Below are 27,576 nucleotides of genomic sequence, written 5' to 3' on the forward strand. Positions count from 1 at the left end.
GAGGGCTCAGGCCTTGTATTTGCTCTGTGGCCGTGGCAGTCACTAACCTCACTGTACCTGGGCTTTCTCATCTGTAGAACAGGGATAGTCATGTTCTATCTCAGAACAGACCAGAGCCATGTGATATAATTCATGCAATATTGGCACAGTGCCTGCACAGAGTAGGCCTTCCATAAATGCTATTATTAGGAAAGGCTCAGAAAGCTTCATATATAACACTACATGGCCTCCTTGATGAATCACTGATGCTCCAAGTCTAGAAATGTTTGCAGTCACCTTATCCAGGGTTGCAGTCATGGCGTTGACTGCGAGATTCCAGCTGTTTCCTGCTGGAGGACTGAAGAGTGGGATTCCAGAGGCAGGCCTGGTCACATGGACAGTTCTCTTAACCCGGCTGCCCACCAGCCCTGCTGGCAACAGTGGGGCTCTTGCCTCATTCATTCAGTATTTCCCAAACTGGCTCCTAGTTAGTTCAGTAGGAATACTGAAATGGTCAAATCACCCTGCAAAACTCAGGGTTAAAGAAGCCAGGTTCTCCAGGGGTGATCAAGTATCAGCATTTTCCAAATATTTTATCGATGTTTGACCATGGAACCCTTTATTTTTCTGGATGTCTTGTGGGACTAGTACTCCATGAAACATGTATTTAGAACTGTTCCCCAGCCCCTCCAAACACAGTCAGCAAAGGAACAAGAGTGAAAGGATTGGGGGAGATTATTAGGAAAGGGATGCCTGGGAACATGAGACAGGTGGACAGGACCAGGGTCTGTTTTAGAGCTAGGAGCAGCAGGACTGACTGTTGGAAGCTGTTTAGTAAACTCTTTGGCACATTGAACTATATCAAACAGAACTGTGTTTATACCTCCTTGATACCAAGTTAGCCAGTTGGAAAGGGACACATCTGGTCACTGTCACAGGCCTTTTGTCTGCATGCAGCCAGTGACCACACCTTCTGCTGGTCACTGAAGGGACCAGTGGCTTCGGCCTCCTTTAAGCATGCATCAGGCTTGCTGGAAGTGTGAGGCTCTGTGTTTATTTCCCTGTCAAAGTACTTTCCCTCTCTCCCCCTCAACTACCTCCCCCAAAACCTGCTGTGCCACCCCAACTTTTAAAATTAGAAAACCCGCTGCCCTCTCCAGGGCCTGTCACTCTGTCATTTTTTGGGCTAAGCCGTGCATCTTGAGGCAGGTTTTCCAGTTTCCAGAGTTTATTGTTAATGAAGAGTGCACAACGGGCTGAAATCCCCAGCAGGAGCCAAAGCTGCAGGGTGACCGAGGCCAGGAGACTTGGGAGCAGCCAGTTTTATCTGGCTGTTCTCTCTCCTCCTCCTCCCTGCCCTCCTGCTTCTCTCTTCTTTTTATCAGAGAGGTCTGGCTGGGCTTGAAGGAGCCAAAAGGAACTGGGGGGGCCTGAGCTTCTAGCAGCCTGTGACGAGGTGTGGGAGGACAGGGGGCCCAGGCCTGGGGCACATTCTGGTTCACTGAGTGTCTGTGTGTCTGGCTCAGTGCTAGGGCCCTGGGGTCCAACAGTGTGGATGCCAACAAGAGTAACTATTATTGAGTGAAAAGGCAGGCCTTGTTATAAGCATTTAAAATACCTGATATCAATAACCGCCCCCTCCCCCCCCAACAAATTCTAGAAGTACGTACTGTTACGTTCACATTTTCCTTCCCGTTGACTGAAGTGAGGCACAGGGAGGGTAAGCAACTGTCCCAGAGTCAGACAGCAAGTAAAGGGCAGATCCAGGAATCTGCTTAGGGGTGTCTGGTTCCAAAACTGGTTTTTACCTCTCTAAGTCCAGGCTCACAGTCCTGACAGAGGAAATAAATATGTAAGTCAGTAAATATATCCACGCAGTGGGAAAGTGCTGTGATGCAGTATCCATTAGTACAATAAGAGGTAGAAAGGAGGCAACGTGGATGCCATATTTGAGTTTATTCTTGCCTGATGAGTTGGAGGGGCCCTGGTAGGTCAGACAGGTGGGAGTAAAGAAAGAGGGAAGAGCAGGGAGGTGGGAAACAGCAGTGTGTGTGTGTGTGTGTGTGTGTGTGAGATAGTGAGAAGACCGTGAACAGTCTGGCATCAGTGGGCAGAGGGGGCCTGACAGGGAGTGGCAGAAGCTGACGAGATGGAGGGAGGTCAGCAGGTGTCTACCTGAGAAGGAGGGTCTTGGGTATCCTGCAAACATTTTTATACTATATCCTTTGGGAGAGATGGATTTCAACACAATGATTATTTTGTCTTTGCTCAAAAGGATTTCCCTGGTGGCTCAGACGGTAAAGTGTCTGCCTACAATGCGGGAGACCCGGGTTCAATCCCCAGGTGGGGAAGATCCTCTGGAGAAGGAAATGGCAACCCACTCCAGTACTCTTGCCTGGAGAATCCCATGGGAGGAGCCTGGTAGGCTACAGTCCATGGGGTCGCAAAGAGTCGGACTCGACTGAATGACTTTACTTCTTCAAAAGACATCATATGTGAAAGCCCCAAGCTTTCTGCTTATGAAACAGCAGTGGAGTGGCTTTGACTGAGGTGGAGCTGAGGACCAAGAGCCCGTCTGGCCTCCTCTGACCTGGCCCCATGGTCATCTGACTGTCCGGAACTCCTAGGTCAGTCTAGCAGACTTTGAGCATCATTGCTAGAGAACATCAGGGTTGAGCAGAGAGAAGTATTTAGTGCCATGTAATGGTTTACTGTAACGGTCCAGAATGCACTTATGAAGTTTTGAGTCCCCTCGTTTAATAAATATTAATTGAACCCCTTTGCCAAAAGGCCGTGAATGCTTGGGATACCTCAGTGAATAAAACAGACCAAGCCTACTTTACATTCTAGTGGGACAGCAGAATAAATGCACAGATGTGTAACAGGGATAAGAAGGGCCCATAGGACTTGTCAGACCTGGGGGCCGCATTTGGAAGTTTGGGTTTTGTTTTGAGTAAGATGGAGAGTCTGAAAGGTTTTGAGTAAAGAGGTGACAGGTTCAGCCACCCATTTGGGGATCCAGGTAGCTGGTCCATATCCAATGATTAATAAATGGTCGCTGTGTTTGTTATTCCCCATCATCCCATCAACGGGGAGATGTCGGGGTGGGAGGGGCTTGTGAGAGCGGAACCTGGTGAAGGGAGTGGGTCCTCGGCAGAGAGGCACTTGCCCCGCAGCATTAGCGAGGGGCGTCCAGTCACAGCAGCGATGACGTCATTGTCCACCGCCTCGTCAGGTCGCTGGCCTGACTGGTCCGCCCCCGGCGCAGCGACATCTCCGTCGTCGCCTCTCTCTGCTGCGCTGTCTGTCGTCCTGAGTGAGCGTGTCGGGTAAACAGGCTGTCTGTGTGTCGCCGTCCCCCCCGCAGTGTTCGAGAACAAAGATAAGATTGTGATCATCATGGAGTACGCCAGCAAAGGGGAGCTGTACGACTACATCAGCGAGCGGCGGCGCCTCAGCGAGCGGGAGACCAGGCACTTCTTCCGGCAGATCGTCTCCGCCGTGCACCACTGTCACAAGGTATGGCCGCCCCGCCGCCCCGGCCGCCCCGCCGCCCCGCCGCGGTGCTTTCCATGGCACCACGCCATGCTGTTCATCTGAGGAAGGGGACATCTGCTCTTTGTGGTATCGCTTCAGTTCAGTCGCTCAGTCGTGTCCAACTCTTTGCAGCCCCATGGACTGCAGCACGCCAGGCTTCCCTGTCCACCACCAACTCCTGGAGTTTGCTCAATCCCGTGCCCCTCGAGTAGGTGAGGCCCTTGTAAGTCACTGTAGTATATACAGAGAATTTATAAACTAGAAAGAAGAAAATCACCACCACCTTGAATCCCAGGATCCAAGAATCACCCACTCTTGACATTCTTGTTTGTTTCTTTCCAATCTTCTTCCCGCTACTCCTCACATTTATTAAAAACTTATTGAATAATTTTAGGTTTACGGGAGAGTTTCCAAAATAATACAGAGTCCCCACGCACCACACTCAGTTTACCCTGATGCTAACATCTTACAGGATTGTTGTACACTCATTAAAATGGAGACACCCACATTCATATACTGTGATTAACAAAACTCTCCAGATTTTACTTGGATTTCACCAGTTTTCCTACCAATGACCATTTTTCCATTCCGGGATCCGATCCAGACACCACTTTGTATGCATTTTTACATTTCTGTCTTGCTGTTTTTTTCACGTAGGATTTTAGTTTAAACAGTTTCCTATGTTACTAAAAATTCTCTATCATTATTGTGATTGTTGGACGTTTAGATTGGTTCTAATTTCTGGTTATTATAAATAATGATTGACATCTTTCTACATTAACCTTTTTTCTATCATTTGAATAATCGACTTAAGAGAAATTCCATAACCGGAATTAGTAGACCATAGGTTCTGAACTTTCCTATGCCCTGGTTTCTTTTCCTTGCATAGGTTACATCCACATAGGTTATGTATGACTGTGAGAGTGTGTGAAGTCACTTCAGTTGTGTCTGACACTTTGTGACCCTATGTACCACAGCCCACCAGCCTCTGTCCATGGGATTCTCCAGGCAAGAATACTAGAATGGGTTGCCATTCCCTCCTCCAGGGGATCTTCCTGGCCCAGGAATTGAACCTGAGTCCCTTAAGTCTCCTGCATTGGCAGGTGGGTTCTTTACCACTAGCGCCGCCTGGGAAGCCAGGTTATGTACACACGTGTACAATTTATTGCAACACAACTAATGGGATGTACTCTTAATCCCCCCAGTTTAGCTACCCTTGGCCTCTGGAGAAGAGAGTGAAGTACACAGATAACTTCAAGCTGTACTTCACCCAATTGTTATTTATCACTTTAGTCCTGATTTTCATCCCATTCATACTTTTCCACAGAACTGTCACACCTGGAACAGTCCCTTGCTTTGAGGACTGTAGTGACTTGAATACAGCATAGTGTCCAAACTAGAGTCAGTTTCTTCATTGAAATGATTGCAACACAGGGCCTTCTGGCTTGTTCCTTGTTCCTTGTTGAGGATGACTCTGGGATGACCATCTTCTAATTATTTATAATCTAAAACCCTTAACCCATGAACGTTATTTGACTTCTTAGCTGACTCAAAAGGCACTATGATTCAGATTGTACAGTGTTTTGTATCTTATCATCATGCATTATTATAAAGCATTGTAGATCCTACTTTCGTTATTTAAGAGTGTGAAACTTCGGTTGTGTATGAATGGGATTTCTATCTTATGAAAACTAGGAATGCAGCCATGTAAACCAAACTACTCCCAATACTTAAAAAAATCAGCCACCTTGTGATCTGTATCTTTTGTCCAGGAGCCCTGCTTTGTGCATTTCTGATTTCAGAACACATCCCTGAAGGTTTGAATTAGAAAGAGTGGTAGAAATACATGTTTTCATCCTCTTCAGTCAGTGTTTTTGGAGAAACTAGGAATTGTCAAATGGAAAGGAAACTAAGCAATAAAGTACCAGCTGTGAACATACAGATTCTGAACTAAAGAAATCCTGAATGAAAGAGAATTCCTAGCCAGTTGGTTTGCTTAAAAGGGCAGCTTCAATTGCTGAATGATGTTAAAAACATCTCCCGGTCTGAGTAGATGGTTCTTTCAGTTCCTCTTCTTTTTCCCTGCCCACCCACCCCCTTAAAAGATCGTTGGGTTTTAAAAAGAATTGAACTGGACAGTTGTCACTGCTGTATAGACCAGTGGCCTATTGGTTAAGGATTTCTTTTCACTGTTCAACTGGCTGGCTGCTCGTCCCTGGGCTCAACGGCCAACCTTGCCAGTGTTTGCTTGAACGGAAAGGCCCTGCAGTGTGGTAGCAGCCTGCTTTGGTCTCCTTGGCCTCTTCCCCTTTCACCCTTACCCCCACATTGAGTTCTGCCCAGCAGAGAGGGATTTCTAGAACCTTCCCTCCCAATTGCTTAGGAAATAACCCTTGGAAGGGCTTCTGTTATCCTCAGGACATTTGTGCATGGTTTTCTAGGTCCGAAAAGGTTGAAGCCCGTGTTGGGGAGACAGGTAGACAGATAGACAAGCCAGGTCTGTGAGCCCCGCGTTCTGAGCCGCCAGCAGGGAAATCTGCCTCTTCCCTGGGAATCGCCATCACAGACAGACGGTGTCTGCCCCTGCCTGGGACGACACTGCTTTCACACGGTGGAATGACATTCCCACAGAGAATCCCCCCGCTGTTTTACAGGCTCTGGGGGAGAATGGATTCCAGTCATTTTTCCCTTAACCACCCAGCAAGTGACTAATGCTCTCCTGTCGCTGGTGCTCGTCGCTGGCGGGGCGCTTCATGACAGTGAGAGAGGCCCCCGAAGGATGGGGGTGAAGACCACCGGCGCTGGTGCACTTTAATCTGTCAAAGATTTTTCCCCTTTGCTCACCCTCCTTCCCCCTCCTCCCCCCTCCCCACATTTCTCCTTCATCCCAACTGCTCCCATTCAATTCCCTGCATGTCCTCTCATTTCAGAATGGTGTGGTCCACCGGGACTTGAAGCTGGAAAATATACTGCTCGATGACAACTGTAATATTAAGGTAAAGCTCTTGCCTCACTGATGGATGTGCCAGACCTGGGGATTGTAGCTGGTGGGGGGTGGGGTGGTGGTGGTGGTGAAACGCTGCTCCAAGCTACAGCCTACGAATAAGGCAGCCACTTCCTTCCCTGGCTGGCGGGGCGGGGAGCATCACTAGGCTTGAGCCCTCAGTTCAGTTGAATTCATGCAACGCGCATTTATGGATCTCCAACTCCATGTCAGACATTGTCCTAAGAGCGGATTTAAAATACTGTCTCTGCCCTTGGGAAGCTCATACTCTGTAATGATCACCATCAAAATACTTACAATAGCCCAGTGCATTTGTATGTCACATCATATTTGCCCGATATCACTTAAATAGAATCTTCACAACAACCATGTGAGATAGAGACTGTTATTTATATCATTTAACAGATAGGGAAACTCAGGCACAGAGATGTTAAATAACTGTCCTGAAATGACACAGTGGTAAGCAGCGGAGTTGGAGGTTTGAACCCATGTCTCTCTGACCCACTGAGCCCAAGTTTGAACCATTCTGCTGGATTTGCCCTCAGGTCCCCAATTTTATTATCTATCCTCGTCACTCCTCTGTCACTCCCACCCCGTCTCCTACTTCTTCCTTCACCCGCACCCCCACCCCAGCTGTGGAACTGGGAAACTGAAATGCTGTTGGGAAAAGAATATACCAGCAAGTGAGGGGGTTGACTTTTAAGGGGAATATTATTGCTGGCTGCTGCTGGAGCTGTAGAAAGCTCTCCTGGCCAACAGGGTTCCAGTGCCTCCCACAGAGCACTCCAAATGGCCTTTTGATCATGGCTGCAAAATAAGCAAATGCAGTTTCAAAATAAACGGGAGCTCGCTGCATGTGTTTCATTATGAAATGGCCTTGGTACTCCCGGCACCAGGGGTCCCTCTCATTGGCTGCTGGTGACGTTAGTGCCTCATCCCTGGTCCCCAAACCAGGCATGGGAATGACCTTGCATCATCCCCTTCTTTAGTTGTTGCTCTCAGTTGGGGGAGTGCATCACAGGGAGACTCTTTCCTTACTGGGGAGGATGGAGTTGCCTTGCTGTTTGGATTCTGTCCGTGGATCATGGCAGCAACCATTAGTCACCATCATCCTATGAGAGGCCCCTGGAAGACACGTCAGGGTGACCTCTTTTTTTTTTTTTTTTTTGGTGAGTGGTTGACTGTGATCACATATTTCTCTCTAGTCCATAGCATAAGAAGGAAACAGTTGGTCAAATTAGTCTTTCTAGGAACAGGAAGTGAATCTCAGGGTTTCTCCATTTCTGGCAAAGTGGGTTGAAGGAACAGTGGCTAAAGGGCTAAAAAGAGTTCCATTTTGTGTGGTTTACTAGCTGCTTGACCTTGGGGGAGCCACTTAAACCTGTTTCCTCAGCCATAAAACAGGGAGTTGGTAATGCCCACAGGCTTGTCTTGAGGACTGAACAAGATACTCTGTTTAGCTTTATCTGAGCACTGTTCAGTGAGTCAGAGTTAAGAAAAGCAGTGGCTTTGGGGTTGGATGGCCTGGTTTTGTAATGCAACCTTGCCTCTTACCGACAGCAGTGTTTTAGAGAAATTGTTCACTTATCTAAACCTCAGTTCCCTCATCTGTCCAGTAGAGATGCCAACCCATTTCTTTGGGGATTGTTGGTTATCTGTTCATTACCACATGTCAGGTCCTGTGCCTAGTCCTGGACAATCCACGACAAATGTGAGGAATTTAGACAGTCAAAGCTCTTAGCACTTGACTCTTCAAATCCAAGGCACCTGCTGATAAGGCTGGTCGTCCGGGAGGAGGTTGAACAGGAAGTCAGCTGCACTGAAGGTGCCTGGGGCGTGGTGGTCAGACCACAGCTAGAGAACTGGGTTCTGCTCCAAGGGACACATTCTAAGGGTTTGAGTCTTCCACCCTGCCAACTTTCTCTGCAGGTTCTTCCTGCCACCTGCTCCCAGAGCTCTCAAAACAAGACGTAGTCTTTACAAGGCCTGGAATGCAAGCCTGTCATGGAGGAATTGGGGTCTGTGGTACAGCTTGACCTCCTGGTCCCATGATGTAGTAGCAGAAGTGATAAGGCACATAGCTTCCTATGGAGTCATAGAATTCCCCAATGGAGGAGAAGAATGGTTAGCATTCAGAAAGCAATTGTGCTGGGAACAATGCGCAGGAGGCCTGAGAGAATGGCTCATTTACATAAAGCAAAAGGGCAGTGATGTAGGGCCTCTCAGCTCCCAGGACCCAGTCTTCATCCAGGGTCCCTGACCATTATATAGGGAAAAAGCAGATACATTAAATATTATGAAAATTGAGATTTTGGTCCTTTTGCCTTAGGAATCTTTAAGAATTTCTGCTCCTGGCATTTACCAAGCTAAAATGCATATGTTGAGAGTGAGAAGAGTGTGTGTGTGCTCAATGTCCAACTCTCTGCAACCCCATGGACTGTAACCCACGAGGCTCCTCTGTCCATAGAATTTCCCAGGCAAGAATACTGGAGTGGGTTGCCATTTCCTCCTCTAGGGGATGTTCCTGACTCAGGGATTGAACCCTTGTCTCTTGAGCCTCCTGCATTGGCAGGCAGATTCTTTACCACTGCATCACCTGGGAAGCTATAACTTTCCCTTTTTCTGATGCTATCCCTTCCTTCTGCTTGTTCAAGGACTCCTAAAAGGATCTGAGAAACCTAGAGCTTGAAAGAGTCTTTAGGTCATTTTCTGACTTCTGCTTTAACCATCATGGCCTACAGAGTCTGATTGCCTCAGTACATCACTGTGTCTTTGTTTCCCTGGAAAGTGGCACAGAGTTTGTCACACAGTAGGTACTCTGAACTGTTGGATTTTGCAGTGAAGGGATGACAGCCAGGATTAGAATTCACATGTTTGACTTGCAGGCAGATTCTCTTTTCATCATCTCACACCCACTTCCAAGGTTTTTGAAAATGTGTTTCAGCTGCTGTTGATCTGTCTTCCGGCTGCATGTGCTCAGCTCTTCCTGACTCAGCAGTTTGCTGGAAATATATTTAGAAAGGGCACTTGTAGCAAAGACAGACAGACAGACACATGGCCGCAAGCTGGCCTCCGCATTCAAGAGATCCCATGTCATCAGTGTCTGGATGGGGGTGGGGGGTGGGGTGGAAGGGGTGGAGGGGGGCATTGACCTTGAAGGTCTGTTACCAACCAGCAGAGTATGAGCAGCAGGCACCTCTCAAAATGTGGGTCCATCTTCCGTATTTCAAGGGTAGAGGGCCTTTGCCCAGGAAGCCTATAAAAATGTTACTGGTGGAAACTTGTCACATGTCATTGCAGTTGTGGTGTGAGCCACGACTCTTGTTTCGTTCCTCTTCCCTTCCCTGCCTGATGTTGACTTGCAAAGAGCACATCTGGAGTTGGGAATTATTTATCTGGCCACTGCACAAGGGTGCGGCTTCTAAAAATATTCACACAGTCAGTCGGCAGAAAGAATGAGAGCAATGTGCTTCTCTGGGTTGCATTCCGTCCTCTGTGGAGAAGCATGTCTACCAAAATAGACACCCAGCATAGCATTAATTTGCAATTAATAAAAACGGGCCAGATTCACATCCCACTCTCTGGGAGAATGGAATGCCGACAATTCCCATAGATGGCTCCTGTTAAAGTGCCTGACAATGAGAAGAGGGCCCGGCACCAGGGTCAACCAACCCCCAGAAAAGAGGGCTGGGAATTTGGTGAGCTCCCAGGGCTCAGAGTAGAAGGACACAGGGGAAATGGCCCGTTGCCCCTGATGACAATGGAAACACCCGCTGCTGCGGACAAGAGCGGCTCTGAATGGCCAGGACTAAGTTGAAATGGAAGCCCCGAGGCTTAACAAGACCAGGATGGGCAGCTCAGGGTATGGGCCTCTGGGTTTTGATTATATGAATGTGAGGACACTGCGTTCATGCATTCACACATCCATTCATTTGCTTGTTCACTTGTCCACTTATGTGTGTGTGGGTACATATGTATCCATGAATGCCTGTATTCTCTCCTCCGTCCTTGCACTTTTCCGTTCAGCAGATTGAATATCTCCCATGAGCACTATTTATTCAACCACAAGTATTTACTAAGTTGCTACCGTGTACCTGGCGTGGTGCTAGATGCTGGGAATTTAATAGTGAACCAGATGGCCAGGTTCTTCTCTTCTCAGAGCTCAGGCTCTAGCAGTTGTTAAACCAGCTGTAGTAATAATGAGCCATGAGAAGGCTACAGAAGTGAATGAGGAAGGTAAAGTACCTGCTCTAATGGATTTAGAATTCCAGTTGGGGCCACAAACAATAAACAAACACATCATGTAATTCTCTGGTGGTGATGAAAATCCGTGCAGGGTGAGACTGGAGGATGGGGGTGTTATTTTAGCTAGGGGCCAGTGGGGGTGGGGGCAGTCAGAGAAGGCCCCTTGCATAGGACTCAAATCCACTAGGCTTTTTGGCCTCTGTACACACAGTTCCCTCCACCTGGAATGCTCTTCCTGTTGGTCTTTACCTACCCGTCCTGCGAGTCTCACCTTCAAGTCCTCTTCTTCCAGAAAGCCTTCATTGGTCCTTATTTCTTAGCAGGCCCAGATGGCTCTGCTGTGTGCATTATAGCCCCATTGTAACCTTCCTGTTAAAAGGAAGTGGGTCTGAACTATGGGAGGATCAGAAAGCCATTGCTCAGGTTGTGGTGACTGAACTGGGTTTTGATGGATGAGTAGGAATTCAATAGAAAGGAATGTGGTGACAGGCTTCCAAGGGGTGAAAGAAAAAGTGAAAGTCTCTCAGTTGTGTCTGACTCTTTGCGACCCCATGGGCTATATAGTCCATGCAATTCTCCAGGCCAGAATATTGGAATGGGTAGCTGTTCTCTTCTCCAGGGGATCCTCCAAACCCAGAGATTGAATCCAGGTCTCCTGCATTGCAGGCGGATTCTTTACCAGCTGAGACACCAGGGAAGCCCAATGCGATGATGACCTTCCAAGGGGAAGAAGCAGTAAGCACAGGAATAGGGCAAGTCACGGAGGCTAGATTAGGAAAGTAGCCTTTTCTGAGCCTCTGCTAGAAGCCAGAACCCTGTGGCAGAGCTTCCACAGCCTGATTTCATTTGGTTCTGAGAATGCCTCCACTAGGGTGGATCTGGTTACCACCATTTTACAGATGAGGTTCCCATAGCTGATAAACAGTGAGGCTGGCCACCATCCTAAGGGCTGTTGGACTGTGAAGGCCAGGTACCTGACAAATTCTCTAACTCTCCCACCCAAATTTGCCCTAAATCCAACAGTGCATCCTCACACTCACAAGCTAAGGCCACTTCGTTCTTGCTTCAGCTGATCTGATGTTTTGTGTAGGCAGCTTGCAGACAGTGGGCCCAGGGGAAAACCCTCCAAGTGCTGATGGTGGCTGTGGCCAGGCAGCCCGGGTTACCGTGGCCAGAGCAGCTGTACGGGGAAACCATGGTTGAACGCGCCCCCCGAGAGGCTGCTTCATGGAACTTCCCCAGATAGCTTGGGGTGCGTCATTTCCTGTCTCTCTCGGGAGGAGGTGTGATCTTAGATCTTAAGATAGAAGCCAACCCCACTTACTCCTGCTCACCGGTTCACTCCCTACTGTCACTTCGGGACAACTCGAGTGAGGCTGTCATGGGAAGAGCCACAGTAGTGAACTCCAGATTCCGAGAGAGCTATGGAGTGTGTCTTCCTAAAGAGTGACACAAAAAGCCCATGTCCTCCTTACCCCCCAAGAGCCGTAACTCCCCTTTATGTGGAGCTTTACAGCCAGTGCAGCTCTTCACTCACGTCTCAGACTAGCCGCTTTCCTTCCCTTGGCCTCAGCTTCCTCGTCTGCAAAATGGGGATAAGAGTGGTACCTGGCACCTAGGGTTGGTGTGAGGATTTAATATACGTACCACTCACAGAATGGTGACTGTTGTGTAGCAATGCTGCCATTACTATGATTTTCTCATTTAGTCTGATTTTGCTTTTCACAAAAGTGTGTGGTTGGGGCTGTTGCAATTCCCTTTTCCAGCAAAGGAAACAGACTCAGTTGGAAGTAGTGATCGCTAACATTGACTGAAGGCCTGCTATGTATAAGACACGGTTTAAGACACTTAACATCTACCAATTCATTTGATTTCATATCAGCCCTGTGAGGTAGGTTACATCATAACCATCATCCTCTAACTTACAGTTGAAGGAACCCAGGGTCAGAGTAGCTGACATGCAGCAGATCCCCTGGGGATCTTGTGATAGTGCAGACGCTGACACTGTAGGCTCTGGGCAGGGCCTGGGAGCCTCAGTTTCCAATGGGTTCCCAGCTGGTAGGTGGCGAGGCCAGGATTCTAGCTCAAACACTCAAACCCAGCATCCCTTGCTTTCCCCATCATATGATGCAGCCTCTTGTAAGGCTGGACATGCTTATTTTGGAAATGGATTTTAATCATTTCTCTTGGCTCTTTAGTGGACTCTGAGCAAACAGTTGTTAAGTAAACCAAACCATTGGCATTATCCTAATGCTTGTAGTTTATAGAGCTGGCCAGTACTAGGGCTATTACATACGTGTAATACATGCAGGGCTTTACATACATGTCCTTAATCCTCACAGCAGCTCTAGAGGTGGGTTCTTCTATTATTCCTGTTTTGCTGATGAGGAAATTGCTGGCAGTTCCCACATCACCTGGCACTGCCAAGGCCAAGGCTAGCTCCAGGTTCTTCTGGCTCCACAATCTCTGATCTGTCCAGTGCACGTCCTCTCAGTCACTGCAGTTACTGTCTGACCACTGCTTATGCTATCAACATCAGCTTTCTTTCCCAGAGGTTAACCATCAGCAAGCCAGTACTTCCTTTTTCATTGGGTGAGCTCCCAGGGATTACTCACAATAATCTTTAAAACAATGGTGGTAAAATATACGTAACATAAAGTTTAGTATTTTTAGGTTTTCAGTTCAGTGACATTAAGTACATTCACATTGTTTTGCAACTACCACTTCCATCCACCTCCAGAACTTTTACATCTTCCCAAACTGAAACTCTGTTCCCATTCAACAGGAACTCCCCATTCACAAACCCCTGCCCCGGCACCACCCCTCCCCCACCCTGATCCTGCCATCCCTTCTTCTACCTTCTGTCTTGATGAACTTGACTCCTCTAAGTACCTCACATAAGTGGAATCATGTTATATTTATCCATTTGTGTCTGGTTTGTTTCACTTTGGCGAATAGTGTTTTCAAGGTTCGTCCATATTGTAGCCAGGCTAATTCTTTTGAAATGTGAATAATCATTTTCCAGTTTGTGTCTCTGATTTTCATCCAGCAGGGCACACCTCTAGAAAACAACAAAACTCCAGAAATGAAGGACATGAGTGTTGACGTCTTTTTCAGAGTCCAGGCTGAGTTGAGCAGCCCGATGTGAGGACAGAGGTGGTTCTGAGCAGGGCAGAGCCGCAGCCCATTCGCGGTACAGATGCAGAGTGGTCACCTCCTCCAAAGCTTTACCAGTGTGTTAGCAAAATACACCTTTGAAAGCAAAACCAGGTGCCTCCTTGGTGGAGAGTCACTCTCCACACACAACTGAGGTTCTGCTACAGAGAGTCTTACAGAACCCAGTGTTCACATGGGTCTTCTGGCTCTGACCTTCAAGAGATGATTCTTCTTTTTTAACTTGATTTTTACCCTAGTGTAGTTGGTTTAAAGGTTGTGTTCGTTTCTGCTGTCCAGCAGAATGAACCAGCTACACATGTACACATGCCCTCTCCCTTTGGACTTCCCGTTCAGGTCATCATAGTGCTTTGAGTGGAGGTCCCCGAACTGTGCAGTGGTTCTCACTATTTTACACAGTGGATCTTCTTAAGTCCTCTAACCTTCATGTGCTTCACTTACAGAGCAGGGGGCAGGGCTAGCTTGATTATGACTTTTTCAGGTTGGAACCATATCTGGGATTCTTTTTTGTTTTATTATGTTTAATATAATCATTTCCCCAAACCCCCAAATGTCTTTTATTTCGTTCTCTTTTTGAATTTTGCCTTTTTCTAGTATCTTCTGTGCTATTTCACTTTCATATTTTTATTGAGTTCAATTCATTTAAAAAATCCTATGTATCTAAAAAAGAAACCTTACATACTTACTTCCAATGGAAAACCAGTATTGCTTTGAGTGTAATGAAGCTAATCAAGTTACCCATGTGGATTTAAATGGGGACACATATTTGAGCTCCAACTTTGTAAAAATGCTTAAAATGGTAATTGGCACATACATTATGTCATTTAATTTTCACCATGACATCGTGGGGTTGGATACTATTCCTACCTCCATTTTACAGGTGAGAAATGGAGACTGAGAAGTTTTATAACCAGTGGCCATTCCCTGTCTTATCGTTGTTATATGCTCCATGTGGTGTGGAATCTTAGAGCTGCAGCCCAAGTTTAAGTGGCTCAAAGATAGAAAAGTGTATGTGTTGATTAATATTGCTTTTCCGTTGAAGTGCCAAGAACATGGACTAATCTAGATTTCTATTAATTTTATGTCAGCAGCAATGACAGTTTTACTGGGAGAGGCTGATAGGAATCAGTCTGTAAGGATGGGAGTGGGACGTAACATAAACAAACTTCTCAGAAGGGCTACAAAGAAAGCAAGGATGCCTAGGCTTGGAGCACTCGGTGTGCATGTGGGGATTTGCACGTAGTGGTGATGGGTGTCTTGTGTGTGTGTGTGTGTGTGTGTGTGTGTGTGTGTGTGTGTGTGTGTGTGTGTTTGGAAGCTCATGCAGTGCCCCAGATACCACCAGCGCTCACAGTGTTGTGTTGGCTCCTGCCTTAGCCAACTTCTTGGAATGTTCCGGGGCTGCAGCTGGTCCCTTCCTGTCCTGACTGACAGGGTATACTTCATAAAGCTTCTAACCAACTTCCTGAAAGCCAGGCAGGGAGGGGTCTTGATAAGAAAGTGAAATTCAGGGCAATTAAGTACAATCTGAGTCCCGAGAATGCATTTTCTGAGTGCAGTTATGTGCCAACTGCTTTCTGTGCCATTCCATTCATTGGGGGTGACTTTACAAAACTGGCTTCTTGGCGCTGCATTCAGAGCCTCAGCTGGGCTGGATGTGAAATCACTCATCCTATTTATAAGCCTCAAGTGGAAATGGGTTTGGGGTAGGGCAAAAGTCCTCAGAGGCTCGGCGTGGAAGGCTGTCTTAGACGGGCTGAAATTTGCAGATTGCCCAGGGGTAGCACAAGGCAGCGGTTTGAACTTTTGGAGGCACCTGGTTTACATTGTCACCTGCTAGTTAGCTCTGGGATGAATAACCTGATTTCCCTAAACCTCAGTTTCCTCATCTGCTCAGTGGGTTTTTAAAAAATTGTGATAAAACATCCATAACGTCAAATTTGCCATTTTAGCTGTTTTTAGATGTACCATTCAGTGACATGAAATACATTCACATTGTTGTGTAAATGGGATTTTAGATAGCATTAGATTGGAGAGTGTAAGGTGCTAAGGTGCTTAGAACAGAGCCTGATAACTGGAGGTTGTTCAGTAAGTGGTAACTAAGTTTATTATTATTGTTTTGTATTATCTACTAGTTATCTTGTGCTTTTCAAAATATAAGGCCTATTCTGGTGGCAGGTGTTTCTTGGGTGAGGACGGGTGGTAAGCAGTGGATGATACAAAGATGAGGAGTGGATGTGGAACCTGCCACCTGACTCAGGGGACTCAATCTAGTTGCAAGGTGAATTTATATATAAATATGTATATGTATATTTGTATATACATATGTCCTGACGTGTACATACACACATAAGTAGTATATAGTATATAGATACTATATATATATATAGTATATATGTACTTATATATACTACATACTTATGTATATGTCAGGACATATGTATATACAGATTTATATGTACATATGTAGTATATATGAATATATGTGATAATTTATACACGCATAATATACATATATATGTGACAATATGTGTATACGTGTAACATATATACATTATATGTATATGTGAATAGGTGCACACATAAACACACAGAAGAGCACTGCCATGAAGGATAATAAAACACTTCAAGAAACCAAAGGAGAAGAGAGTGATTCCCAGGGGTGTGTGATACAAGAGAAGCAAGGTTAAGGAAAACGTTTGCTGCTGCTGCTACTAAGTCACTTCAGTCGTGTCCGACTCTGTGCGACCCCATAGACGGCAGCCCACCAGGCTCCCCCGTCCCTGGGATTCTCCAGGCAAGAACACTGGAGTGGGTTGCCATGTCTTTCTCCAATGCATGAAAGTGAAAAGTGAAAGTGAAGTTGCTCAGTCGTGTCCGACTCTTCATGACCCCATGGACGGTAGCCTATCAGGCTCCTCTGTCCATGGGAGTTTCCAGGCAAGAGTATTGGAGTGGGGTGCCATTGTCTTCTCCAAGGAAAACATTTGGCTAGACCTTAAAGACTTGAAAGTTACAAAGCACCTTGGCCTTCACGATCTCACCTTGATTAAAGTTTTTCCTGTCATTCTCACAATAGTCCTGCAATCTAGAACACGATAGGGATCATGGGTTTTCATTTTCTTGTAGGTAAACTGAGGCTCAGAGTGGCTTAGTGACCCTACCCCATGTCACTCAGATGGCTGGTGGTGGAGTGTGGGCCGCAATATGGTGACGCAGAGCCGGTGCTCTGGGTCCGTTTCATCTAGGGCTCCAAGGTGTGCACAACACAGTTCTGATCAGCGTGTAGGCAATGATGTCCAGGGCACAGGTAGGTGCATATATATACCACATGGATGGGTACCGTAAGGTCTTTGGTAGGCTGCAGACAGTTCTCTCGGAGAAGGCAATGGCAACCCACTCCAGTACTCTTGCCTGGAAAATCCCATGGACGGAGGAGCCTGGTGGGCTGCAGTCCATGGGGTTGCGAAGAGTCGGATACAACTGAGTGACTTCACTTTCACTTTTCACTTTCATGCACTGGAGAAGGAAATGGCAACCCACTCCAGTGTTCTTGCCTGGAGAATCCCAGGGACGGGGGAGCCTGGTGGGCTGCCGTCTGTGGGGTCGCACAGAGTCGGACACGACTGAAGCGACTTAGCAGCAGCAGCAGACAGTTCTCAGAGTAGTAACTATACACTTTAGTGTTCATCAGAAACACCAAGCATGTGATTCTGTGGGTATTTCTCAGGGTACATCTTTACTGATGTGAGAAGAGAGTCCTTGCACAGAGTGATTTTTAAGTAATAGAGCATGCTGTGGGTGCCAAGCACTGCAGTCAGGAGTCTCAGGCCCAGTTGTGCAGACTGGTCCTTGTGTGAAAAGCTCAGGGCTGGAGAGCAAAGGACGACCCAACCCAGCTGGCAGAGGCTGGGGCCCCTCAGATGCTCTAGTCTGGGAGGGGTGAGTGGAGCCGGTGCAGACACTGACTGCAGTGCTAACAGGCTCCCTGGGTCTCGCTTCTCTTTGCAGATTGCGGACTTTGGGCTTTCCAACCTGTACCAGAAGGACAAGTTCTTGCAAACGTTCTGCGGGAGCCCACTCTACGCTTCTCCTGAAATTGTCAACGGGAGGCCTTACCGAGGGCCAGAGGTAAGCAGCTTGCCTGGTGTGTAAGGCGGGGGGGTGCTTAAGGGAAGAAAAGAACTTAACCTAGGAATACTTTTTAAAAAAACCGTAAAAGCAAGCAAGCAAAACCTTATATGATTATAAAAGCCATAATATATATGTGTGTATATATATATATCTGGAAGAAAAATCCAGAAGAGCCTAAAAGAGAAAATTAAGTTGCCTCTAAATTCCCCATGAGAGGTAACCAATTAATATCTATGTGATTTTTTTAAGGGTTTTCCCCCCAGTGTAGATCTCATATTTCAAATAATTGAGATCGCTATATATGTGTATATCTCACCTTTTATTAACTTGAAATTGTCACATTTTCTAAATTTGTTATTAAAAACATGTTTTTTAGTGATGACACACTCACTTTATGCATATACCATAATTTATTTAATCACTTACCAAGATTTAGGCAGATTGTTTTTAGTTTTTCCCTATTATAACAGGCAAAACACAAAGCAAACTGTCTCAATCTGCAGTGAATCTTTTTGCATGCATTTTGGACAGCATGTATTTTTGATCAAGGAAATACATTTTAATTGCATCTTCTGACTCATGAGAAATGCATCTCTCTATATGCCTAAAGCTATCAGGGCCAATGAAAGACATGTATGTGAGAATGTCCTTTTGAAAATGGGTGAGTTGTGATTGATTACTCATTTTTAGAAAAATAGTTCAGTTTGCAGAGAGAGTCATCTACTTAGGATCCTTTAAATAGCAGCCGTTCAATGGGTTGAAATGTTTTCTTCCAAATATTTATCTGTTTGAGAGTGTTTAGGGGCAGGGCAAGAGGGTAGAGAAATGGATGCCAAGAGCCTCCATCAACTGCAGTAAAGTCTTTCTAAAATAAGAATGTAAGGGAGGAGGCTAGGATCCAATTTACAAAACTGCAGAAACTCGACACTAAATTTATCATAGATAACGAATGCTCCTGTGATCACTGATGGTCTGTTTCCGAGGTTACAAGCTGGCAGCCTGTGATCTGGCCAGCAAACATACTTTATTTGGCCACGTTAGTCTTTCTAAAAAAGTGAACAAACATTCAATCAGTGGGAGATTTCACATAAAAGTCTGTTTTCTGACTTCTCTTGAAAAACCAAAGGCTCTAGTAGTGCTGGGCCTGTTTGACTCCATGGTACCCACTAGCCAGAGGAGTGGGTGACTGTCCTCCCCAGTTTGCCTTCAGACCAGTACTCCAGTTGTACCCCACCTTATCTCGTTTGTTCATGTTTGTTGCCTGCTTGGCTCTTGTAGCCATTTGGGTTTGCAGCCTCTAAGCCGTTTGAAGAAGGTGCAGGATTCCTGAATTAGGAATCCAGAGACCTGTGTTCCCATCTTACCTCCATCACTGGGATGGGGCGTCTCCGGAGAAACCATTTAACTTCCTTGGGCCTCATCTGTCAAATGGGGCTGAAAATAATGCAGGGCGCTACCTGTCTCCCCAGATCATAGTGAGGATCAAAGAAGATCATCTATTCAAGAAAGTTCTCTGAGTTAGGGCTGTTTGAAATGGAAAGGTCAGGCTCTGAAGCAGGCCCCAGGTGCACTGCATATCAGGTGTCAGGCCATGGTGGGAACCTGGCTGCCAGGTGCTAAATTCCCTTCCTGGGGTCGTTGTGGGTGGCTGCTCATGGTCTGTGATGCTGATGTTTGGGAAGGGAATCTACTTGTCCTGTCTCTCTTTGCTTCAGGTGGACAGCTGGGCCCTGGGCGTACTGCTTTACACTCTTGTTTACGGAACGATGCCCTTCGATGGTTTCGATCACAAGAACCTCATCCGGCAGATCAGCAGTGGTGAATATCGGGAGCCCACGCAGCCCTCAGGTGCGTGCCCGTGGATGGTCAGCAGCTGGGCCGGGCGAGGCCAGCTCACATGTCTCACTTTTGTGTCGATGTCTGTAAGGAAGACATCTGCTATTCCTCTTGTCCCCAGGTCTTTGCTGAGCTGACTTGTTAGTCCGCTTTCCCCAAGCCTTTCCGCTGTGGTACCTGCAGATCAGTTGTTCTACAGAGCAGGCTAGGAGTCCTATTTGCTTGCTGTGCACGCTTGGGCAAGGCTCTTACCCTGTTTAGATTCTGTTTTCCGCTATTGGTGCACATTTTGGAAAGGGTATGACATGAAACCCCTTCTAGTCTGTGTAGACATAAACTCCCTTGGTAGACTCCAAGTGCATGAGGGTGGCAGCTACTCTTTTCCACACCTTGCCCCGCTGGGGGTATGGTGCAGGGTGTTGTTTCATTACCATAACCGAGAACAACTCTGTCCCATTGCCCCCAGCTCCTAGCAAACTCAGAGGTTTAAATGACTTCGATGAGCCATGTCTCTTGGTTCCCTGGATTGGCGAGAGCTCCTCTGGCCTGGCTGGGGTTTCTCCTGCAGTTGCAGTCAGATGGTAGCTAAGGTTGGGGCCAATTGTGGGGACACCTTGGGGTCCCTCTGTGTGGGCTATCTCTATGAATGGCCTCCTCAGGCCTGTCCCTTCGGGGAGTAGCCAGGACTTCTTACATAGCAGTTCAGGGCTCGAAGATGGAGGAAGAAGTGGCTGCCAGGTCTTCTTAGTGTCTCCTTGGAAGCCAGATAAGGTCACTTCTGCCATGTTTTATCAGTCAAAGTAACCAAGGCCATAAGCTCCATCTCTTGACAGGAAAGCATCATGTGTGTGTAGAAGGGGTGTGTACAGGTAGTCGACTTTAGAATGTAATTAACAGACCTTTCATATACACGGATCCTACATGTGTGTACACACACACACACACAGGTTGATTCTCATTATTTGCAGCAATTTAGTAAAGTTGCTGTGAATACTGAATTCGTGAATACTGAACCACTGCTCCTAGGGAGATACAGGGCTCGACTCCTGTGAGCCTCTGGTCACAACGTTTTTGTCATCTGATCACTCCATATCCTTGTCTTTCTGTTTAAAGATGCCTCTTTTAAACTATACTGTTGATTCATGAACATCAGACTCACAGCCAACAGCACTTTCATTCATGCCTGAGAGCAGCTTGTCTGACACTTGTCTGATACCTGTCTGACATTTTCTCTGCATGGCACCTCACTGTCTTCTTGCCCTTAGAATCACCAGACAGCACTTCAGCACCACGCTTGGGGGCCATTTCAGCAGTGAAATCACCAACAGAAAGGGCAACAACGTGAAAAGCATGAACTGAATGGATGATGAAAAGGACACTTGCAGCACAAGGGCAGAAGCAAGCAGATACTGCCTTGTTGCCTGGCTCTGGCGCAGCTGGGAACACACATGTGCAGTGGAGGCAGCTCATCTTTTGCCTCTCTGTGGAAAGCACCCCGAGTATTGATTTGGGGGTTACCGATACAGCTTAGTGAGTGGGCAAGTTTACAAATACAGAATCTGAATAATGAACATTGACTTATTTTATATAAATAGATATAGATATACACATATCTATATCTGTATATATTTTTCAATGAGCCAACCTATGGGGTTTGTTGGAGAAAATTCAGGGGGACCTCTACTGTAGCATTCTTGGCTCAGTAGCCAAATGGTGCCAGCACAGTTTCTGGCACATTCCAGGGGTTCAGAGACTATTTCTTGACCGAATGAATGAACATCCTGTTGCCGTACAGAGGTATGCCTCACCCCCAGCACCATTGCCAGGCCCCTGCCAGCTACTCATTAACTGCATAAGTAGCAGACGGGAGGTGGCACCTTCCCAGGATATAATTCAACCCCCACTAGGGAAGCACAGTTTGATCTTAAAAGGTGATTTATAAGCTGCGAGAGTCAATTGGTTCCTGTGGCCTCCTCAGCATCCCTTTGGGGCTTCCTCTTAATTCTTTGGCTGCAGAAATTCGCAAATGGAATTTTTCAGACAGGCCGTAAACGGATAGCAGATAGAGATCAGCTCTCTGATCCGACAGCGGGGTAGGCTATGGATTATGTCAGAGAGGGACAGGAGGTGAGCGCTGGCTGTGGGTCTCAGAGCCTCTCTGAGGCCCTGGGGTTCAGGCCAGCCTTGAGCACAGTGCCTTTCAGTGCCCAGGTGTGCCAGCTATGAGCACCTCTCCATCCTTCTCTGTCGCCCCCTTGATGGCCTCTTTTTTTGCCACTTCAGCCCTAAAATTCCCTCTTTGTGCTGACATACTTTCCCAGTGACCCGAGCAGTGTGTATTTATAAAAGGCTACCTTTGGAGGACTAACGAGGGTCATGGTAACCTACGCCTGTTCCCCTTTTGGTAAGACGACGCCCATCCAAGGAGTGGTGGGGCCCTGCTTGGGCTGGGCTTAGATTCTTTCCTGGCTACCTGGTCTTCCCCATTTTATAAAGGTCTGAGTTGGTGGAAAGCTCATCAATTCGACATTGCATCACCTGTGTGGCGAAGCATGCCAGGCTGTGATGGCACCCTGGCCTGTGGCTCTGAGTCTGGCTGGTGCTCTCTGATGTTCAGTCTAGAAGGCTGCAGCTTCCCGCTCCACAGTGTGGCTGAACTAGGGCTTCATTTGGATTTTCCTCAAATGAGTGTCTTCCTGGCGTGTCAGCCCTATGGCACAGCCCAGAGCTCCCATAAAATGTATTGTTCCTAGAATTCTCTGGTAGACCATTGGTTAGGGCTTTGCACTTCCACAGCAGGGGGCATGGATTCGATCCCCGGTCCAGAAACTAAGATCCTGCATGCCAAAAAACAAACAAAAAAATGCATCGTTCCTTTTGTTTCTTGTCCTGTAGATGCTCGAGGCCTCATTCGGTGGATGCTAATGGTGAACCCCGACCGCCGGGCCACCATCGAGGACATCGCCAACCACTGGTGGGTGAACTGGGGCTACAAGAGCAGTGTCTGCGACTGTGACGCCCTTCACAGCTCTGAGTCCCCGTTCTTGGCCCGCATTATCGACTGGCACCACCGTTCCACGGGGCTGCAGGCTGAAGCTGAAGCCAAAATTAAAGGTTTGGCCAAACCCGGGGCCCCCGAGGTCGTGCTGGAGCGTCAGCGGTCACTGAAGAAGTCCAAGAAAGAGAACGACTTCCCTCAGTCTGGCCAGGACTTGGTGCCCGAGAGCCCATCCAAACTGAGCTCCAAGCGGCCCAAAGGGATCCTGAAGAAGCGGAGCAACAGCGAGCATCGCTCCCACAGCACTGGCTTCATCGAGGGTGTCGTCAGCCCGGCCTTACCGCCCACTTTTAAGCTGGAACAGGACTTGTGCCGGACTGCTGTGCCCCTGCCAAGCCCCCCCGAGGCTGAAGTACCAGGTAAACTCAGCCCCAAACAGTCGGCCACGATGCCCAAGAAAGGCATCCTGAAAAAGACCCAGCAGAGAGAATCGGGTTACTATTCATCCCCGGAGCGCAGCGAGTCTTCGGAACTGCTGGACAGTAACGATGGGCTGGGTAGCAGCATCCCCTCCCCCAGCCCCCCAGACCCGGCCAGGGTGCCATCCCACAGCCTCTCCTGTCGCAGGAAAGGCATCTTGAAGCATAGCAGCAAGTACTCAGCAGGCACCATGGACCCGGCCCTGACCAGCCCCGAAATGCCCACACTGGAATCCTTGCTAGAGCCGGGTGTCCCTGCCGAGGGCCTCTCCCGGAGCTACAGCCGGCCTTCCAGCGTCATCAGCGATGACAGCGTCCTGTCCAGCGACTCCTTTGACTTGCTCGACTTGCAGGAGAACCACCCTACCCGCCAGCGCATCCGCAGCTGCGTCTCTGCCGAGAACTTCCTCCAGATCCAGGACTTTGAGGGGCTCCAGAGCCGGCCCCGGCCCCAGTACCTGAAGCGGTACCGGAACCGGCTGGCAGACAGCAGCTTCTCCCTCCTCACGGACATGGACGACGTGACTCAGGTCTACAAGAAGGCGCTGGAGATCTGCAACAAGCTCAACTAGCTCCCGGGGTGCAGGGGCGGGGGGGGCTGGGCACAAGGGAGAGGAGTGCGGGTGATGACTGGGCTCTGGAGCTGGTTACCTCTGTGCTGGCCGTGACAATAGACTGACAGAGGGATTGGTGCTGTTTGGCTTTGGCCAAATTTGAAGGCTGAGTCAGTGCCTATGTGGGAGAGGTGGGCAGTCGGCCAGTCCTGCTGACTGCCAATTAGAATTGGGATCCTAATTGGCATTTTGCTTTATGGCATCTCCTAGGGGACCAGCTGTCCAGGGGAGGTGGTGTTGGCCAGCATTTCCAGGATAGGGAGGGAGCATATGGCAGAGGAAGCATTTCTCTAGAAGTCATCTGCATGCTTCTGGAGGAGGGCAGGACAGACTATAGCCATCTGTTTCAAAATCACTCAGAACTTGCCCCTTCTCATGTTACTAGCAGGCTTGGTCTGACTGCATAGGGAGGGCATGTCAATTTTAGTTATCTGAGTTTGAATCAGTGATTGATTGATAGGGGCTGCTGGGGGTGTTGGTTTGCGTAGCCCAGTGGGAAGGAGTGCTGTGATTGATTAGTAATGGCTATCATGGGGATGGGAAGGGGTGCAGTAGCACTCATGCCTTGTAGTTATCATCCTTGACCTGGCTAAGCCCTGGGAGTGTTAGTGTAGATCCCATGGGATCTATGTTGTCTCTTTCATGCCACCGTGGGGCATTTGTTAATTTGCTACTCTACCTTGAATGGAAAACAGGGCCTTGGTCAGAGAAAGAATGCTCTGGACACTGCTAAGGACTTAGAGTCAGCCCATGGTGATTGTTTGGCTTCCTGTTGTCTGCCTCTTCTTTCCTAGTGTCTGCCTGGCTCTTGAGCACAACCTCCTGAGGGTGGGCAGGGGAAACGTTGGTGGTGTCAGAGGTCAAAACTATGGTGTAGAACAGTGCTCGAGACCCTCTGTGATCTTTCTAAATTAACGGAAATTGATCCGTATCAGCAAGGGGGCAACTTGTCAATTTCTTTAATGTCTCAATATTAACTGGAATGCTGCCTGTGGGTTCTCACCTGCATGAATGTTTTGAATTGGATGTGAACTGCCTACAGTCTCCAAAGGAGTAACTGAGTCAACTCTTTACCCTGTTTACTCACAGTAAACAGTTTCCTCATCCACTCAGTGTAGAATCCTCAGAGGTAGGCGAGTTTGCTTCTGGGAGTTAGTGTGTAGGTGGGATATTTGAAGGAGGAAAGTTAAGTCAGGCAGAAGGTGTTTTCCCCCTCAAATCTAGGTATTCTGTGTCATGGGTTTGAACTCCTAGACTTTGAGGGAAAGGTTCCAGCCACTCAAATGAATAAGCTGCTGAAAGAGTAGAGTGGGTTGGGAGGAAGCAAGTGGAGAGGGAACATTTCCCTGGATGTCATCCTGATGGTTCTGGAGAAGGCAGACGAGAGGTGTGACAGGACTCTTATCTTGAAAAGTCACATAACTCACTTGTGTAACTCCTGGACACCCAGATTGCAGGTGAGACAACATCACTCCCACAATGGGACATCTTCAGATACTGAGTTTGGGATTGATGGTCTTATTTGGGAGTTTGGGATGACCTCAGCTAATCGAAACTCTTGTTTCAAGATGGCCAACTTCTGAAAGCCACCTGGATATTTGAGGAGAACTAGTCTTGGGGGGTATTTGGGGGAAAACCAACATGGGGAGATGAGAAGGAATTTACCTTCACACACGAAGAACATTGATTACAGTGAAACTGCCCTCTGCTGAAGGAGATGGCTCCAGTTCTCCCCTTGTCACCAGCTCTGGGGTTTTGGCTTGTGCATCCCTTCGGGTTGAGCTGAGTAGTGTAATATGGGAAGCTTTGCGGGTTTTCTTTCATTCAATTCCACCTCCTTCCTGAACTCCAATATAGGTTCAAAGGGAAAAAAAAAACCCTATAGCTAGCAAATTGTTTGTGGGGTATGTGGGTGCGTGGAGGGCATTCTCCAACTTCTAAAGCTCCCTCTTCCTTGTATCACTTTATGCAGCCTTTTCTGGACAGCCTATACTGCCACATTGCTGGTCCCTCATGCATGGCAGCCTGTTTAGTTGGTAGCTGTCAGTGTGACTTAGGTATAACATCTGCCTACTGGTTGATGTAGTTTCCTTTTGCCCAAGTGATTGTGTCTGTTTGGTATTTTCCATCCTTATAATCTTTAAGTAAAAGTGACACTATTAAGGAAAGTGATTCTATCCCTAGCCTCCAAAATACATGTGTTTTCTCTTTCTCAGTGGACCCAGACAGTGGATTGTGGCAAAGCTAGTCCTCCACTCAGAGGCAGAGACTGCATTGACTCCTAGTCTGCTGGTGGTCTTAGGCACCTGCAGTATTTCAGGGGCTGAGTTTTCCCTTCAAAGAGGGCTGGAGATCAGCTGATCTCTCAAGTCCCTGCCTAGTTCTGACATTCTGCTAACATCCTTTGGATGTTGATTCTGGATATGATGTTGACTCTGTCCTTTCAAAAAAGAAAGAAGAAACTTGGAATAGAGGGAAAAGACCTCAAAGCAGCTCCCTTCCTTCTTACTAAGTCCTCTCATCCCTTCCAGCCAAGGAAATCGTGCTTGATTTATTTCCATGGAATTACAAGTGAGAGACACCTTGATGACTCGGTGGGCCAAGCAGGAGACTCGGGGTCCACTCTCCTGGTCCTTCCTTGCCTCCGTGGGCCTTTCAGCGTCTTAGTTTACACATCTGCCAAAGGAGTAGAGTTAATACTTCTTTTTACAGGTAAATTTCAAGGCATGATCAGTTTTCAGGAAGTGCTTCAAGACCCCGGGTGAAATGAAAATGCCAAGTGCTCTCTGAATTTCCATCCCTGTTACAAGGTGCTGCTTCTGCAGATGGCAAAGAGTACCTTTTGGGGTGAAACTCAGGTGAGTGTTGGCCAGGCCTGTTGTCTTGAGTACAAATGTGAATGACTGACTGACTGCTTATTGCCAAACTGGAAATGTTCTGTAGGGATTTACTGGCATGGTATCATTCCTAGAAGAAAAAAAAAAAAAAAAAGAGAAACTTGACTGCACATTTTTTTTTTTAATCCATGTTGTGACTTTTATTTAATTTCTATTTTTTTGGTAATAAAAAGTTGACTTTTTTATTTGAATTTGTCTTTTTTTATTTATTGGTCTGAAAGGCATTTCAAAGGTATTATAATAATATATTGGTGTAATTTAATTGGTGCAACATGCTTTATGGCTCCAGTCAAAATTAGTTTTCATTCATTTGATTGGTTTGAGCCCAGGACAGCCTACAGGGGATTAAAAAAAAAAAGCTGGATAACCACCCAAAGTGTTTGCATTTTCATTGGAAACTGATTTTGTTTTTGTTTGTTTTTATTTTTAAATTAAATAAATTGCCATGAACTGAAGTGAACTGGAAACTTGTGTCTTTATTTGGTTGTTTTTCTCTTAGTTAAGAGATAGATTGGGTATTAAGTAACAGAAACCCACCCATTAGCTTAAGCACAAAAGGGAAATTTCTTCAAAGTTCTCAGAAGAGAAAATATAGCTGGCAGTGCAGTTGGAACCAGGAATTGAAAAAGCAGGATCCAGGCCCTCTTTTCTGCTCCTTCTCACAGTCCAGTTTTATTCT

At 47.2% G+C, this 27,576-nt stretch overlaps 1 protein-coding gene across 2 annotated transcripts in view; it reads left to right on the top strand.

Annotated features, from left to right (window-relative positions):
* The window catches only part of NUAK1 (NUAK family kinase 1), a 74,247-nt gene extending 46,895 nt beyond the window's left edge, over nucleotides 1–27,352 (top strand). For both annotated transcript variants that reach the window (XM_020883170.2, XM_070454013.1), the window contains 5 exons: nucleotides 3,347–3,498; nucleotides 6,447–6,512; nucleotides 17,951–18,070; nucleotides 19,789–19,921; nucleotides 22,805–27,352. In XM_020883170.2, the coding sequence (XP_020738829.2) occupies nucleotides 3,347–3,498; nucleotides 6,447–6,512; nucleotides 17,951–18,070; nucleotides 19,789–19,921; nucleotides 22,805–23,958 (1,625 nt within the window). In that variant the 3' untranslated portion in view covers nucleotides 23,959–27,352. The remainder of the gene's footprint in view (nucleotides 1–3,346; nucleotides 3,499–6,446; nucleotides 6,513–17,950; nucleotides 18,071–19,788; nucleotides 19,922–22,804) is intronic.
* The last annotated feature ends 224 nt before the right edge of the window (nucleotides 27,353–27,576 follow it).

Source organism: Odocoileus virginianus, chromosome 23 (assembly GCF_023699985.2).
Source record: "Odocoileus virginianus isolate 20LAN1187 ecotype Illinois chromosome 23, Ovbor_1.2, whole genome shotgun sequence".
NCBI classification, from domain to species: Eukaryota; Metazoa; Chordata; class Mammalia; order Artiodactyla; family Cervidae; genus Odocoileus; species Odocoileus virginianus.